This window comes from Bubalus bubalis, chromosome 6, assembly GCF_019923935.1.
Source record: "Bubalus bubalis isolate 160015118507 breed Murrah chromosome 6, NDDB_SH_1, whole genome shotgun sequence".
NCBI classification, from domain to species: Eukaryota; Metazoa; Chordata; class Mammalia; order Artiodactyla; family Bovidae; genus Bubalus; species Bubalus bubalis.
In genome coordinates this window covers 714762-730805 of record NC_059162.1, presented here as the reverse complement: position 1 = coordinate 730805, position 16044 = coordinate 714762, and the positions used below count along the sequence as shown (strand labels likewise).

The 16044-nt window shown below is 49.8% G+C and overlaps 1 protein-coding gene across 10 annotated transcripts in view; it reads right to left on the bottom strand.

The window, feature by feature from the left end:
- GPR161 (G protein-coupled receptor 161) overlaps positions 1-16044 on the bottom strand; it is a 65400-nt gene that overhangs the window by 3266 nt on the left and 46090 nt on the right. For 6 of the 10 annotated variants that reach the window (XM_025287413.3, XM_025287417.3, XM_025287411.3 and 3 more), the window contains 3 exons: positions 10591-10695; positions 7964-8083; positions 2139-5823 (listed from right to left, as the gene is read on the bottom strand). In XM_025287413.3, the coding sequence (XP_025143198.1) occupies positions 5558-5823; positions 7964-8083; positions 10591-10695 (491 nt within the window). In that variant the 3' untranslated portion in view covers positions 2139-5557. Of the gene's footprint in view, positions 1-2138; positions 5824-5848; positions 6030-7963; positions 8084-10590; positions 10696-16044 lie in introns of those variants that run through there. The other 4 variants (XM_044944074.1, XR_326938.3, XM_044944076.1 and 1 more) reach the window with 4 other exon arrangements.

Sequence of the window (16044 nt, the reverse complement as noted above, 5' to 3'; positions counted from 1 at the left end):
ATACACAAAGATTGAGTAGTTGGCCCAAGGACACTTACTAAGCCAGTGACAGTGTGGAATGTGAATCCAGAACTTCCCATAGCAAATCCTGTGCTATCCCCATTATATCACATTTGAGCTGATAAGCAATGAGATAAAGCATTTGGAAGTGCCTAATCATGTCCAGCACACAACAGGCACTCAAGTAACTTAACATGTCAGGTTCACAGGAGTAACTCAGTACATGCTAGTTGCCTTCTTCAACCTTTGTAGCTACATCACCTCCACAGTTCCTTCTAGACTGGAGATAGCTGGGGCTCAAGCTGAACCCTTGTCATGAATATATCCTGTGGTCCATCCAGAGACCTGTCTAATCTGTATGTATTTCACGGACCAACTGTCAGGATAGAAAAATACTCATCTAATTGAATCTGAACAAGCTAGTAAGGTCTCTCACTGTTGCTGTTGTTCAGTTGCTCAGTCATGTCCAACTTTTTGCAAGCCCATGAACTGCAGCATGCCAGGCTTCCCTGTCCTTCACTATCTCCCAGGAGTTTGCTCAAACTCAAGTCCATTGAGTCGATAATGCCATTCAACCATCTCATACTCTGTCATCCCCTTCTCCTGCCTTCAGTCTTTCCTAGCATTGGGGTCTTTTCCAATGAGTTGACTCTCTGCATCAGGTGGCCAAAGTATTGGAGCTTTAGCATCAGTCTTTCCAATGAATATTCATATACTTTATGATTGGTTGGGTCTCCTTGCAGTCCAAGGGACTCTCAAGAGTCTTCTCCAACACCACAGTTCAAAAGCATCAATTCTTTGGTGCTCAGCCTTCTTTATGATCCAACTCTCACATCCATACATGACCACTGGAAAAACTGTAGCTTTGACTATATGTACCTTTGTTGACAAAGTCTCTGCTTTTTAATGTGCTGTCTAGGTTTGTCTTAGCTTTCCTTCCAAGGAGCAAGTGTCTTTTAATTTCATGGCTGCAGTCACCATCTGCAGTGATTTTGGAGCCTGAAAAATAAAGTCAGCCACTGTTTCCACTGTTTCCCCATCTACTTGCCATGAAGTGATGAGACCAGATGCCATGATCTTAGCTTTTTGAATGTTGTGTTTTAAGCCAGCTTTTTCCACTCTCCTCTTTCACTTTCATCAAGAGGCTTTTAGTTCCTCTTCACTTTTGCCATTAGGGTGGTGTCATCTGCATATCTGAGGTTATTGATATTTCTCCCAGCAATCTTGAAGCTTGTGCTTCATCCAGCCTGGCATTTTGCATGATGTACTCTGCATACAAGCTAAATAAGCAGGGTGACAGTATACAGCCTTGACATACTCCTGTCCCAGTCTGGAATCAATCTGCTGTTCCATGTCTAGTTCTACCTGTTGCTTTTTGACCTGCATACAGGTTTCCCAGGAAGCAAGTAAGATGGTCTGGTATTCCCATCTCTTTAAGAATTTTCCACAGTTTGTTGTGATCCATTCTATCAAAGTCTTGAGCATAGTTAATGAAGCAGAAGTATGTGTTCTTCTGAATTTCCTTGCTTTTGCCATGATCAAGTGGATGTTGGCAATTTGATGTCTGGTTCCTCTGCCTTTTCTAAATTGAGCTTGTACATATGGAAGTTCTCAGTCCACATATTGTTGAAGTCTAACTTTGAAGGATTTTGAGCATTACCTTGCTAGCATGTAAAATGAGTGCAATTGTGCAGTAGTTTGAACATTCTCTGGCATTGCCTTTCTTTGGGACTGGAATGAAAACTGACCTTTTCCAATCCTGTGGCCACTGCTGAGTTTTCCAAATTTGCTGGGATGTTGAGTGCAGGACTTTAACAGCATCATCTTTTAGGATTTGAAATAGCTCAGCTGGAATTCATCAGCTCCACTAGTTTTGTTTGTAGTAACAAACTACGAACTACACTCCAGGATGTCTGGCTCTAGATGAGTGACCACACCATCTTGGTTATCCTGGCCATTAAGGCCTTTTTTGTACAGTTCTGTGTATTCTTGCCACCTCTTCTTAATCTCTTCTTCTTCTGTTAGGTCCATACTGTTTCTGTCCTTTATTGAGCCCATCTTTCCATGAATTGTTCCCTTGGTATCGCTAATTTTCTTGAAGAGATCTCCAGTCTTTCCTATTCTATTGTTTTCCTCTATTTCTTTGCATTGTTCACTTTTAAGAAAGCTTTCTTATCTCTCACTGTATCAAAGCCTTTTTCCTCCCTCTCCTGTCCTGTCCACCCCAGGATTCCTTGTCCTATTGCAAATACTTGAGTTAGTCTCGCCAGCTGCTCAGAGACTACACAGCAGCTCCTTAAATGAGAATCAAATAACATTAACAACATTAGCACCAGATGGCCCTTCTCTTAAATTCCTCAACCGCATTTCTACAGCAGGGATTTGTTTAAGATCACACATCTGAGCAGTGTAAGCAAGCTAACTGGGTGGTCCTTAAAGGCTGAGGACAGCGGTGGAGACCCGGCGTTCAGAGGAGGTGCCCTAAGCCAGGAGCAAACAAGCCTTCAGCTGTATCCTCGACCCTTTCCCGCTGGGAACGGCCAGTGGCGCCACAGCCACACTGCTGCCCCCTGGCGTCGAAGGCCCTGAATCAGAGCCTGGGAAAGGCCTCGGCAGTGACTTGTGTGCTTGGTAGTGTGGGACTTCGCGCCTTCCATGTCACACTAGCCCCCAAACCTGGCATATGGGAGACAGCATGGGGGGGTACTTAGTCAAGTGCTAACCTCAATGAAAGCAGTAGAGATGCGCAACAGTCCTACAGGTGGTCCTGTCAAAACTAGAAGATGCAGAACTGAGGTTTTTATGTTAAGTGGCTAAATGTCCCACCTACCGCTCCCCACACTGCCCCCTCAGGAAGGCCTCAGGTTGCCGCTGCACAGCGGGATAAAGCTAATGGGCCAGCGTTCAGCAAGGGTAGTTGGGGTTTTGACTTTCTGCACCAAGGACAAGTGTCCCCAAAACTGCCCCCCCCCTCCAGAAACCTCAGTGTACGGGGAGTATGTCTTTGTCCTCTCCCCACTCACCTCCTTTTGCGCTCCCTTCTCACTCAGGCTGAATAAGGAGTATTTGAATTCCTAAATATGCAGAATATGGTTCTAGCTGCCAGACATCCTCCAAGTCTTGGCTCAGTCACCTCCTATAGCGTGCTACCCCTAACTCCTTCTAATTGGGAATATTCAGCTCCCTACAGAGCCTGCAGTTCTTCCTAGAACCATTACTTGACTTTGCTGCTTATTAGCCTCAGTCTCCTGTAGGTCTCTTCCTGCATTAGAGTGAAACACTTTAATGTTATTACAGAGCCTAGCTTGATGCCTTGCACACGCTAGATGTGCAGTGCTTGGGAGATGAATGAATGAATGGACTTCAGTACAAAGGAGGAAACGCAGAGAATGCTTTTGGGAAGTACAGTATTTCTAGATTGGCTTAGATGAAATCTAGTGTATCCCAGCTAGTCTGGGATCAGCCTGTGAGGACTTGGGAGGTCTCAGGACACTCCTTCAAGCCCAGCCAAGTACAGTCCAGGGAAGGCACTTTCCAACTCCTGGGATGCAGGCTGCTTCGTTGCACTCAAAATGGCCTGATGGGGGTGGATGGGGTCGGGGAGGGGGGTCATCTTAGGTTCCTGCCCTGTTCCCCCTCAGAGCGTACTAGAGTATGGTCCCTCTAGAAACTGGATAAGGACAAGTGCTAGGAAATAGTACAGAAGGCAAAAATGCCCTCAGGTTTAGGAATGCCAGCCAGTAGAGAGCAGAATCTGACTGATCTGTACATCACCTCAGCAGAACCCACAGGTGAAACTGCCCTCTGCTGCTTCCCTCTTCCAGCCAGAATGCAGACTGGATGAATTGGATCACTGTGAAGGTAGCAGCCCCCAGGTCTAAGGAAAAGTCTTTTGTAAACTGCAGACAAACGGCCCAGCCAACCACTGGTCTCTGCCACACAGCAAAGGCACACTGCCTCCTGGAGAACTAGTCACAGTGAAACACGGCAAAGGTGATGCACTTTCGGGAACGGCTGCCTCATAACAGACGTGGGAAATCTCAGAATCTATCCTGTGCTGACACCTGGAGTTCAGAAGTGGGGCAGTTCCTGCGCTTGGCTGCTGTCATCTAGGCTGAAGGCAGGGACAGGTGGTTCAGTCACCACAGCCACGGCTGCAAGCCCACACAGTCAGCTGCCATCCCATCTCACAGGGCGGGGAGAGAGCTCACATACGCATCACGATCCGTGGCCCCACTCTCCACCTCTGAGGACACGCCCTCTGCACCCATTTGTGTGTCCTTCTGGTTGGCATCCTGTCAGGACTGTGCTCTAAACAAACACATTGGATCAGCCCACGCATCAGGCCTGAAGTGCTTCACATGCCCATCAGAAATGACACCCAAAAGCTGTGCAAATACTGATCCATGGGTCACTTTTTTCCCCCTAACAAATTCAGAGAACACCAAAGATCCGAGTTAGAAAGGACCCTGGCCACCACTCAGTCCATGGGACCACAAGGACTCAGACACGACTGGATGACTAAGCACACACACACACCACAGTCCGACCCCACAATCCCGAGCTCATTTTCCAGATGGCCCAGAGGTGACAGGGAGTCCCAATGACCCACGAGTAACATAAGGCAGAACCGGGCTGGCACACGGTTCCTGATGCCAGGTCCAGAGTTCCTTCAAGTCTTTCTTAAGACATTCAGGGCAGGGAAATAGTAGCTGCTGGCCATGGGAGTTTTCCCTGGAGGCCAGCTAATCTAAACAGAACATCAGGCATCACATACGGAACCTATTCCATGGGATTTTCCTGTGTGAGGGGATTCCCTCCAACGATAGCAGTAACTACTCGGCAGTGCTTGGCCCCACGGCCCTGTTCAGGTCCGGAAGATGAAGGTGCTTCCTAACCAAACGGGTTGTTTTTCTTTCTAGAAATGAAACATCCGGCATCTGTTCCTTGCTCCTGTCCTTTACAGTGGTTTCTCCCTTCTTTTAAAATACTAAGGAACCAGTCCATAGGGAGGCTTGTCCTCAGCGGCCACAGCCCCAGACCTGCTGCCTCTGCCCAGCAGCCAGGGAACAGTCCCTACTAGAATCAGCAGGCCCGGAGGCAAGGCTGTAACCAGGACGCATGGGTCTGGGGTATTGTGCTCCTGCGTTCTCCTCTGGGGACCATTTAGGGTAGAACCAATGGCCCCACACAGCCCGCATCAGCCACACAGAGGAAGCGCCATCCTCCAGAGTGTCCCGTGGCCTCTGGTAGAGTGCATGGCTGGACTCCCAAGGACACAGGTTGTGAAGAAGAGGAGGTGGCCCACATGGTGCTTTCCTGCCCAGCTGAGGCCTCTAGCCCCCTCTAAATCCCACCCCGCCCAGAGTCTCAGCCACACCTCCATCTGCTCTGTTTTGTGCTCTGGTCCCATCACTGGGATCCACAGGAAGCCCTCGTGTGGTCTCGCACAGACACTGAAGTCACTTACAGACACTGTTTTCAGTGTTTTTTCAGATGACTGCATATCAGATGTTGCTCCCGGGGCCCTGGCACAGATGGTAACGGGCGTCCACCCTCATCTCTGCTCTGCAGCTAAAACATCCCCCTCTTCGATGCTCTGAAGCTGCAGCCTCTGACCTGCGAGAGTTCTGCTGCCTCGGCGGCTCCCAAAGCCAATTCCAGGGACAGTCCGAGCTGTAAGCAAGACCCCAGGCAAAGCCTCCTCCCCAAATAAGTTGATTTTGGCTTCAGCCTCTATGGCTTTGGCCAAGCTGGTTGCGTAACTGTCCAAGGACTTGTGCACATCAGCTTTCACGTGAAGAATAGGGTTCTTGGCAGCTTCTAAGAGAGAAGGCAGAAAGAAGGTTAGTGAGGGGCCAGGACTGACGGCTCCCCAGGACTGGCCTGCTGTTGCTTTACTGACCTGGGAAGCGGAGACAAACAGCTGAAGGCTGTGGGTCCTGGAATTTAGAGTCCCCAGGCGACAATTCCCTACTTACTATTTGGGAAATCTTAGACGTCATTTAATCTAATTTCAGTTTCCTAACCTGTAAAGAGATCATGGCACGCCCCTTATGTCATAGGGTTCCTGTGATAATTAAACAGTTCTTCCTAAGGTGCGTTAGCTTAGGTCTGGCTCGTAGGAAAGGCTTGATAAATACTTTCTATTGGGCTTCCTTGATAGCTCAGTTGGTAAAGAATCTGCCAGCAATGCAGGAGATCCCGGTTCAATCCCCGGGTTGGGAAGATCTGCTGGAGAAGGGGCAGGCTACCCACTCCAATATTCTTGGCCTTCCCTGGTGGCTGAGCTGGTAAAGAATCTGGCTGCAATGCAGGAGACCTGGGTTTGATCCCTGGGTTGGGAAGATCCCCTAGAGAAGGGGAAGGCTACCCACTTCAGTATTCTGTGGGGAATTCCATGGACTGTGTAGTCCACGGGGTCCCAAAGAGTTGTACACGACTGAGCAATTTCACTTAGTTTACATCTGTAAAAGAGTTCTCTGGTCTTTCAGCTCCCTGGAATGTGTAACGGTTTTGGCTATAACTTCCACAAGCCTGAATGTTGCCTCTGGCCTTTCCACACGCGCTCAGAGATTCCTCAAAGCCATGGAGAACCTCAGGGTTTGAAGGATATTAGAAGTCAGGTGCTCTTTCCCCAGGGACTAGGATCCCTGACAACATAAGTGAACAGGTGGAGGGGTGGGGGCTTCAGTTTCACATCCTGATGGCTTTTAACCTCACTGCCTGTTTTCCTCCTGACATTTTGGAGGGAACAGCTTATCCCCTAATCCTCATGTTGCTTGGAGTAAGCAACTTGCATGCCACACTCCAAGAGGAGAAGAAGGGAGGAACACGTGACCTCTCCCTGCCCTGCCACTCACTCCCGGGAGGACTGATGTGGTCTTAAAAGTGCCTGCTCCTCGCCCTGTCTGCAAAGAAGAGTGCCTTTGGTATGCTGTCCCCCAACATGGAGGCTGATGGAGCGAGCTTGGCCATATGTGGGCTGGGTGGATTGGGGAAGGCTTCAATCCATTTTTTTTAATTTGGGAGTAACATAAGGCCCATGAGGCTGCTAAGCCAAGCTCTGTTCTTGAATCTACTTTCCCCATAAAACTTTGATTTGACGTCTGCCTCCTTGACATCCATGACGAACCCTTCCATTCATCTGGAACCGGGGTGGGGAGTGGTAGAAAAGATAGGACGAATTATGAACATAAACTCTGATACGGCCGATATTTATTTTCATAGTCAGCATTTCTGAAGAAATTACATCGAAGCCCAGACCCCTCCATCACATCTCATTCAGAGGAAAAGAGATTCTTCCATCTATGGGCAGCCTGGATGGCACTTCTAGTCAGCATTATCTGGAAGGGAAACTAGACCCCAAATTCCAGAGGCAACTAGAGTGCTGAGGGTTGAATTCAGAACAGGTGGAGCCAAAAAGGCAGGAACTGGATTATAGCAGAACTCATTCCTCTCACAGGACCTAAGTGCCCCAGCACCCTCAAGAGGGCAAGACCATCGAGGTGGCGGCTTCCCCTGCCGTGAAGTTGGAGCACTTACTGGGCCATTATTTTCATCTTCCACACATGGAAGCTGAGGCTCAGAGAGGCCAAGTTCAGATTCATAGCCACACAGCATCCATAAGGGAAAGAAACTTTGGAGGGCCCAGAAACTGGTGTATCTAGTCAGGTAACTTCCTGATGGAGGAGATGGGAATCAGCTCTGTGTGTGTGTGTGTGTGTGTGTGTGTGAGTGTGCATGTCTGTGTAGCCCACTGCTTGCCCAGCCTTAGATGCTGTTTGCTGAGAGTTAGAAGCCTAAGGACTCAAGTGAGAGAGGTCAGGTCAGGAGTGACTTGGGAATGGGTAAAGGTGGAGCCCCTAGTGTGGTGGGCGTGGGGGCAGGCTCCGCTGGGGAATTTTCCTAAGATCCTTTCACTTCCCCACTTCCCTGAAGCCATCAGCCACAGAAACCAAACCTTTGATTTGTTCCACTTCATCTTCAAATGTCACCGAGCTCCTCCTCTTGGGTGGGCACGTGCCATGGGAGAGAGGGTTGTCATCCGATGTGCAGTCTTCAAGCAGCATGACATCTGTTCCTAAAACCAAGAGCAAACTGTGCACCTCTAACTGGCAACACCAAATCCTCTCATGTTCTTTCCCATCCTCTCTAAACAGCCCTTGCCTTCCTCTCCCATTTATTCCAACCCACAACCAGGTGCATCCAACTGCCCTGCAGCTTTGTCCAGGACACACAGTGTCTCTCGTCCCATTTCAGGGAGTTTGCAGCCAGCCACTGGGGCTGCTTTTCAGGCACACCAAAAACAGCAATGTTATCCAAGTGGATGGGTTACAGCCAGAACTACCATACTCAGAAGGGCTGAGTCAGCCAGACCTGGACTGGGGCAGGGGAGTCAGGCTGAGTGGAGGAGGGAGGCATTATTAAAGGGGCTTTGTGTTCAGAGTGATTTTTCTTACAGTTTGAATTTCTATCATTCTGGTTAAAATATGCTGTGCTACATAAACATATAAACGCTGAATGTGTAAAGTTCTCTAGGGATCAAAAAGGGATTGAAAAATATGCCCCTCAAAAAGTAGGGGGAAGGCAGAGAGGAAGGAAGCTCTATTAGAACTGGGTAGACAGGTGGGGAGGGCTGGGGAGGGGAGCAGGGCTGAGCAGAACCCTGACCCCACACTGGTGCAGATGTTGGGACCGGCCCTCCTCTGTCTTAGTCTCTAGCTTTCAACCCTTCAAAGCCTGGTGCTCAGCAAATTAGGAAGAAAGCAGAGCCAGGGGCTCCACATGTTCTCCCGGAACAACCTACACACTTGTGCTCCTCTGGCGGACTTTACAATATGGTGGTTACGCACACGGGCTCCCAGGTTGGACAGATCTCAAGTTACTTAGTCCTTCAGCAGCCTCCAAGGTGTATAAAATGGGGATAATTCTGTCTACCTCATAGAATTGTCGTGAGAATTATGAGTTGGGACGTGTGAAGCTGTGACGCAGTGCCTGGAGCACAGCAAGTGCCTGGTCCATGGAATCATCACTCACGAGGACACGGCTAAGAGCAGGGAGGCTGAAGCTCACATTCCAATCTGTGTGAGCCCAGAACCCAAGCTCTTTCTTCTGGCTACATGTTGCCTTACTCCTTTTTGCCCGGTCACCTCCTATTCACTCTACAGGTTTTCACATCACTTCCTCAGAGAAACTTTTCTAACGCTCCCATCCCCAAGTGCTCTGCCCCAGCAGGGACACATACCTGTCCGCTCTGTGTCCTCACGGCACTCGGCTTCCCCTCCCACAGCGCTCCTCACTGTTATGACCTTTTTAAATAGCAGAACTACTGAGGTATAATTTGCAGCCCACACAATTTGCCTATTTAAAGCCGCATGAGGGCCATTCACCAGCACATCTCTAGAACATAGGGCAGTATCTGCTCAAGGCAGGGGCTTGGCAAGTAAATATCTGTTTAGTGAATAAACGTCCCTGCCTCTGGATCCCTACTGGTTGTCTGAGAAGAGGTAAGAGGGCCTGAGGAGCAACAGCAACTTTCCTGTCCTTCAAGTTACAAGAGGGACTTTGGTCTACAAGGGAGGCTGTGACCAGTTTTTTAACCTCTGGGCTGCCTGTGGGGGCACATTCTCAGGGAATGTTCTGCCTCCAGGGGAAATGCTCCAAGACAGGAGGCCTGGTCTGGGTCCCTACCCATGGCCCCTTACCCTAGAATTCTGCAATACAGGCTCAGATGAGGAACCACAGATCAAGGCAGAGAGGAGTTTCCAAAAGGTTCCTGTTGGGGAGATGGAAGAGCAGGGAGGGAAATATTCATGGCTAGCCTGCTGTGTTGAGGTCCGGGCTGTAGAACCCTGGGTTCATGCCCAGCACGTGGGATGCGGTGCTTCATCAGCTCTGTGAATGACCGATGGAGGGACACGGCCCGTCCCGGCCATGAGCCTCTCACCTCGTGCAGTGCCCCAGGTATGCACTGGGGAGCACAGCAGCAGACTGTGATATCACAGAGCCCAGTGCTGAGGGGAAGAGCTCTGGGCTGGCACCATCCCCTGGGCAGCAGCTGAAGGGAGGGTCTGGAGCATATTGATGGAGATATGTTTCATCAGAGAGATAAGTTCCCCAGAGGTAGATCTCAGGGCATGTAAAGACATGACAAGGGACAGAGGGACAGTGCCCAAGTTCTGGGGCAAATAGGGAGCCTCAAAAGTTTAGAAAAAATTGAGTAGCTTGTCTGAGATAACACAGCTCTCAAAAAGCCAATTCAAGACTGAAAACCAGGCAGGTTGACTCTGGAGCCTGCTCTGGCCGGGGGTTATATAACTCACATAACAATTCATGATCATCTGACATTTTAACTTTGAAGGCTTTCACTTAATTTGAATCTCACAACAACCCTGCCTGGCAGAGAGAACAGGAGCTGAGATTCCCATTATACAGAGGAAGAAACTGGGGCACAGAGATGCGGAGAAACAAAAAGCCATGACTGGAAACCCAGACTCTTGATTCTCACCCCCTACACCCTGGGAGACGTCCCTCCCGCCCACATGCTCCTACCTGGAACTGGGGAAATGCAACAGGCGAGAAGCTTACCTGAGTCCTGAGAGCAGCTGAAGCCAGTGTCCCCGGTGCTGCTGCTGTTCCCCAGCGGTTGCTCGCCTGCCATGAGGGCCGTGAGGTGTGGGGACAGGCCCAGGTCTGCAAAGCAAGGTCGGCGCTGACTGCACACTCGCGCCCAGTCCCTCTCTCCTGTCCGCCCTGTTCTCCCTGCAAAGGGTGCTCTGCATTCACTGAAGACACGAAGCTCTTGGCTGCCTTTCCTCCAGGTCACCCCTTGTTCTTATCCCAGGGAGTCTGTGACAGCATTCACTGGGTCCTACCAGAGGGGAAGAGCTCAAGACAAATGTCAAACACCAAGGCTGGTGGGAGAGAAAACAGAAAACAGTCCTGGGAGATCTTCCAGTTACCACAGAATGGGTGCTCCTTTAACTTCCAAGCCTATCTGAATACCAAAAAGTAGTTCTTTTAGAAGAGGCTGAAACCCCCAAGCAAAGAGGATGTTTGTAGGTTGGAAGGTCGGGGGTGGGCCATGAAACTGACCCAAGAAAGGGCTGAGGCTGGCAGCAGGGGAGGCCTGGAAGGAGACCCCCAAAAGCTTAAGGACTGAAGGCTCGGAGTCTCTGGGCAGGTAGGGCTCAGTGGAAGGACTCTACAGGAAGCAGTGGGTCCCGTCTATGGCTAGTCCCAACTCAGGCTCCGGGCACCTGCCCTCCATGCTGGCAGGGGAGCAGACAGAGTGAACTGGGGGACTCTGGCCTTAGTGACACCAGGCACAGGGCCACGTGGTAAAAACTGAGGGAACAATGAGGCTGCCTAGTTAACAGTGGGAGCCCCACCCACTGCCTTACTCAAGCTGGGCAGGAGGCCAGAGATCTCGTCCCCAGGGAAATCCAACCCGTCAGAGAGAAAAGCCCCACAGACCCCAAGAGCGGGGCGCCCTGTAGAATGGCCCCACCCCTCCACCCTTCCGTCTACGTGCCATCTGCTCCACTGCCCAGGGTGTCCCGATCCCTTTTCAGGGCTGCCTCATTAACCAGGAGGGACAGTGAAGATCAGGAGACATTAAGGAAAAGCACTAGCAGAGATGGGGGAACAAAAAAGGAAGGAATAAAAAAAGGATCTGCAGGAGACAATGCAGGGAGTTTAAGAAAACAAAATTCCAATTGGGTGTCCTCAGAAAATTAAGAAAATAATGAATCTATGAACAAAAGAGCTGGAGGCCACAAAGATCATGGAGATAACAAGAAGGTACTCTTAGCAATTAAAAAAACAGCACAAAAAGTCAAAATCTCCTGAGGAAGACCTACCTGCCACGAAGGACCTGCCACGACAGACCACCTGAGTTTCCCCACAGCACGCTTACAGACAGGAGAGGCCTCTGCCTATGCTTTCATCATGATTCTTCAAGGGAACAGGGTGACTCTCCTTTCTCTTTCAGAGCCAAGGAGGAGATGGTGGGGGTTGGGGTGGGCAGCCCATGCAGACAGAGCTTCTCTTTTCATGAAACGTGAAGAAAACACATTTGCAAGGAGCTGCCCCCTCTTCTGGGGGTTGGTGTAGGGGGCTGGATCCAGAGAAGATTCCAGACGTGATCACCCACCTGCAGGGTCTTGGCCTCAGAATATGACTATGTCTCAGCAGGAAGCCTGGCTTGAGGAGGGCGGCCTGTGGGGGAACACCCACTGCCAACTGGGACAGCTGAGGCCACAGTGGGCTTTGGACACATCTCTGAGGCTGCGGTGAAAGCTAAACACAAGTCCCGGTCTCCCCCAGTGGAAGGACTCACTGGAACCAGGCCAGTGTGGCTCAGCCAAGAGATCTGGAAACAGGGCAGCCAAGTGGTGACTCTCTATTCTGTGTTTGTCCAGCATTTATCACTAGAGAATGGGCGCAGCAACCCAGAGCTTCTTCACATGAAGCAACAACACAATAGACTGGGCCCAGTCCAGCCCTTTTTAAAAAAAAATTTTTTTTAAAGAAAGAAAGGAAGAGGCACAAAGTGGCAGGCCCAGAGATCAGATCAGAAGCCTGGCGCGGCCAAGAGAGCCACGCGTGCCTTTCAGAGGCCACAGGAGCAGGAGTGCCGTTCTGGGGTGAAACTGGCACTCTGAAGCAACCAGAAGACCTCACGGTGGCACAGGAAAGGAACCTGGAGAAGCAAGCAGGGGAAAATTCAGAGGCCCCGGGCCTCTTACCCCCAGCCCAAACCTCATGAAGGCCTTGGGGTGGGCCATTTCCTCTAGCAAATGGAAGTCAGTGTCCTTTTCTCCACAAGGTAACTGGGAAGGCTCTATCCCCAGTTTCAGGAGCTTCGAGCATCAGGTGGGAGTGGCGTCTGGAGAGGCCTCCCTCCACGCCTGCGTGTCGGGCCTGGTGGCGGTGCTGCCAGATGAGCGGCTGGCCCTTTCTCCTGAAACCCTCATCTTTGCTGCAACGCCTGCAGCCAACTATCAGCTTTGGATTTGTAGTGTGGCCTTCACTGGAAGGACTGATGCTGAAGCTGAGACTCCAGTACTTTGGCCACCTGATGCAAAGAGCTGACTCATTGGAAAAGACCCTGATGCTGGGAGGGATTGAGGGCAGGAGGAGAAGGGGACGACAGAGGATGAGATGGCTGGATGGCATCACCGACTCGATGGACATGGATTTGGGTGGACTCCGGGAACTGGTAATGGACAGGGAGGCCTGGCGTGCTGCGGGTCATGGGGTCACAAAGCCGGACACGACTGAGCGACTGAACTGAACTGAACTCCTAAGACCAAATGTTAGCATTTAGTGCACCTTTCAGCTGGAGAAGGCAATGGCACCCCACTCCAGTATTCTTGCCTGGAAAATCCCATGGACAGAGGAGCCTGGTAGGCTGTAGTCCACGGGGTTGCTAAGAGTTGGACATGACTTCACTTTCACTTTTCACTTTCATGCATTGGAGACAGAAATGGCAACCCATTCCAGTGTTCTTGCCCGGAGAATCCTGGCACAGGGGAGGATGGGCTGCCGTCTATGGGGTTGCACAGAGTGGACACGACTGAAGCAACTTAGCAGCAGCAGCAGCACCTTTCAGCACTAGAATCAATGTCCACTCCAGAGCTGACCTACCCACCATGAGGTGGCCCTGCCTGCCAACCCTCAGGGAGGCCAGAGATCTCAATTCCTCAGGGAGCGCCATGGTAATCTGCTAACGAGCCTTCACAGGCAGAAAGTATCGTAGTGGCCTGGTGAGAGCTGGGACCCAGGGAAAACCTAAACTGATGCACTTTTTCAGTTTGGGGCTAATAGTATGAGAAAACCAAAATTTATGGATTATGGGTGAAATCTACATATGAAATCTTAATAAACATGACTGCCTATGTAGAACTCCTGGCATCTCAGGGGCAGTAGAAAACTCCAGGTGTTTGTGGAATGCCACTACACCTGCTCCTTTGGTGAGAACTTTCCAGGTGCTCATGAAAATGGAGAGGAACAAAACCGAGAGAGGGCTTCTGAGTCCTTTCTTGCTGGCTTTGGAACGAATCTTATCACCCTTCTAATGCTGCGCTAACAGGAGAGAGCAAGTTCCTTCTCTGAGTGTAAGAGAGGCAGCCTGAAGCAGGCTGGGGCAGAGAAAGCCCACTGGGGTTTAGGCATCTGCTGCAGATGCACGTCATGCCTGCAGAGGGCGCCAGACCAGGGTCTGGTCACAGCCCTGGCTCAGGGCTGCAAGGTGGAGGCAAGGGTTTTCCCTCCTAATCAGAAAAGCCATGGGTTTTCCCGCTATGACCAGAGTAGGGTTCAGGGATGGGATGGGCACTGCATTCTGCTTTTTTTTTAAGACTCTTGCCAATGCTGTTGCCCACCTCCTAAAATCAGGACATCTGGGGAAGAGACAGCAGGGATGCCCTCAGCTCTGATTCAAGGGAAGGCCAACAATTCAGAACCCATCATCCCACACGCTCTTCAGCCCAAAAACAACCCACAAGACTGCTTCTCCCTCAGTGAAGAGACCGCTCACTGCCTTGAGCTTGCCAATGCAACCTCAGCTGGTGTTTTCCATCTGTACTCACAGCCTGACAAGCTCGTCTAGGATAATCCCAAGTGGCTCACACAGAAAATCTTGGCCCCCAAAACAGATGTTTCTTTTTATTCTATCTACCCTCTCCTCCTCCATTCTCTTTCCTCATTCTTAACGTCACTGGAATCGAAAATGTTTATTTTTTTTTTTGCCTGGAAGATCATTGATTTTACAAAATCTGAACAAATAGGTTAATCAGTGAAATGAAACCAAACCCTGAATGTATTCCTCCTGGCTCACAATTCATACTTGGAATCATAGTCTTGCCAGTAGCAAGGGGTGGGAAATTCAGGAGCTAAAATACTGGGATCCCGAGAGATGTTTTTTCTCCTATGGTCAAAATAACGAGGGAGGTTCAAAAGGGAGAGCATATGTGTATACCTATGGCTCATTCATGTTGAGGTTTGACATAAAACAACAAAAGTCTATAAAGCAATTATCCTTCAATTAAAAAATAAATAAATTTTTTAAAAGTCCCAGAATTTCTTCCTTTCTTAAGAAAAAACACTCCGTTAGTCCATGAGGTAAATTAGTGATGTTGGTTTGCTGCCACATGGAACAGATCTCCCATCATCACTACTCCAGAGTACTCATAATTAAGAGTTGTAATTTTCACTCTCTTGGGAGGGGAGGTGGAAAGCCTATTTCCTGGAAATGAAAAATTAACTCAAGCAGTGAGTTGCCCGAAGTCATCTGGCAAGAGACTGGAACTGCACTCTGAACCACGTGGCTCTTTTCATGAATATGATCTGCTAAGTGCCCTCAGAGTCTCCCTTCCAATAGCTCATCCAGGTGACAATCTCCCTCAAACAACAGAGTGGTAACTTTGGAGGCAAGATCCACCAACGCACGCTACAAACAGTGGGTGAAGGCTGAAGGGGAAATAGGATATTTTCATAACCTCTAAGTATCTCCTCTGCTGTACTTATTAGCGACAATGGAAAAAATAGTGAATCTACAGTGGGGAAAGCTGCCAGACGTCAACCTAACTGTATGGACTGAAAGTATTCCCCCAAATTCCTATACTGAAGCCCTAGCTCCCACTGTGATGGTATTCAGCAGTGGGTTCTTAGGGAGATAACTAGGTTTAGAAGAGGTCACGAGGGTGGGAGGACCAGAGAGCTTGCTCTCTCCTAACCCTCCACCATGGCAGGACAGAACAAGAGGACAGCGAGGGAGAAAGCCCCACTGGAACTCAACCACGTGCCACTCTAACTTCAGACTCCAGCTGAACTGTGGAAAAATGAATGCCTTTGGTTTAAGCTATGCATTCTCTGGTATTTTGTTGTAGCAGCCCAAGCTAAGACATCAACCAAGAGATCAAGAATAAAATTAGCTAGTAATAAGACCTACAGATCAATGTGCCCCTGGTATGCTTACTAGGAAGAGCACATCACCGGCCCAGCATCCTGCCAAAACGGTAACCTTGAGAACACATC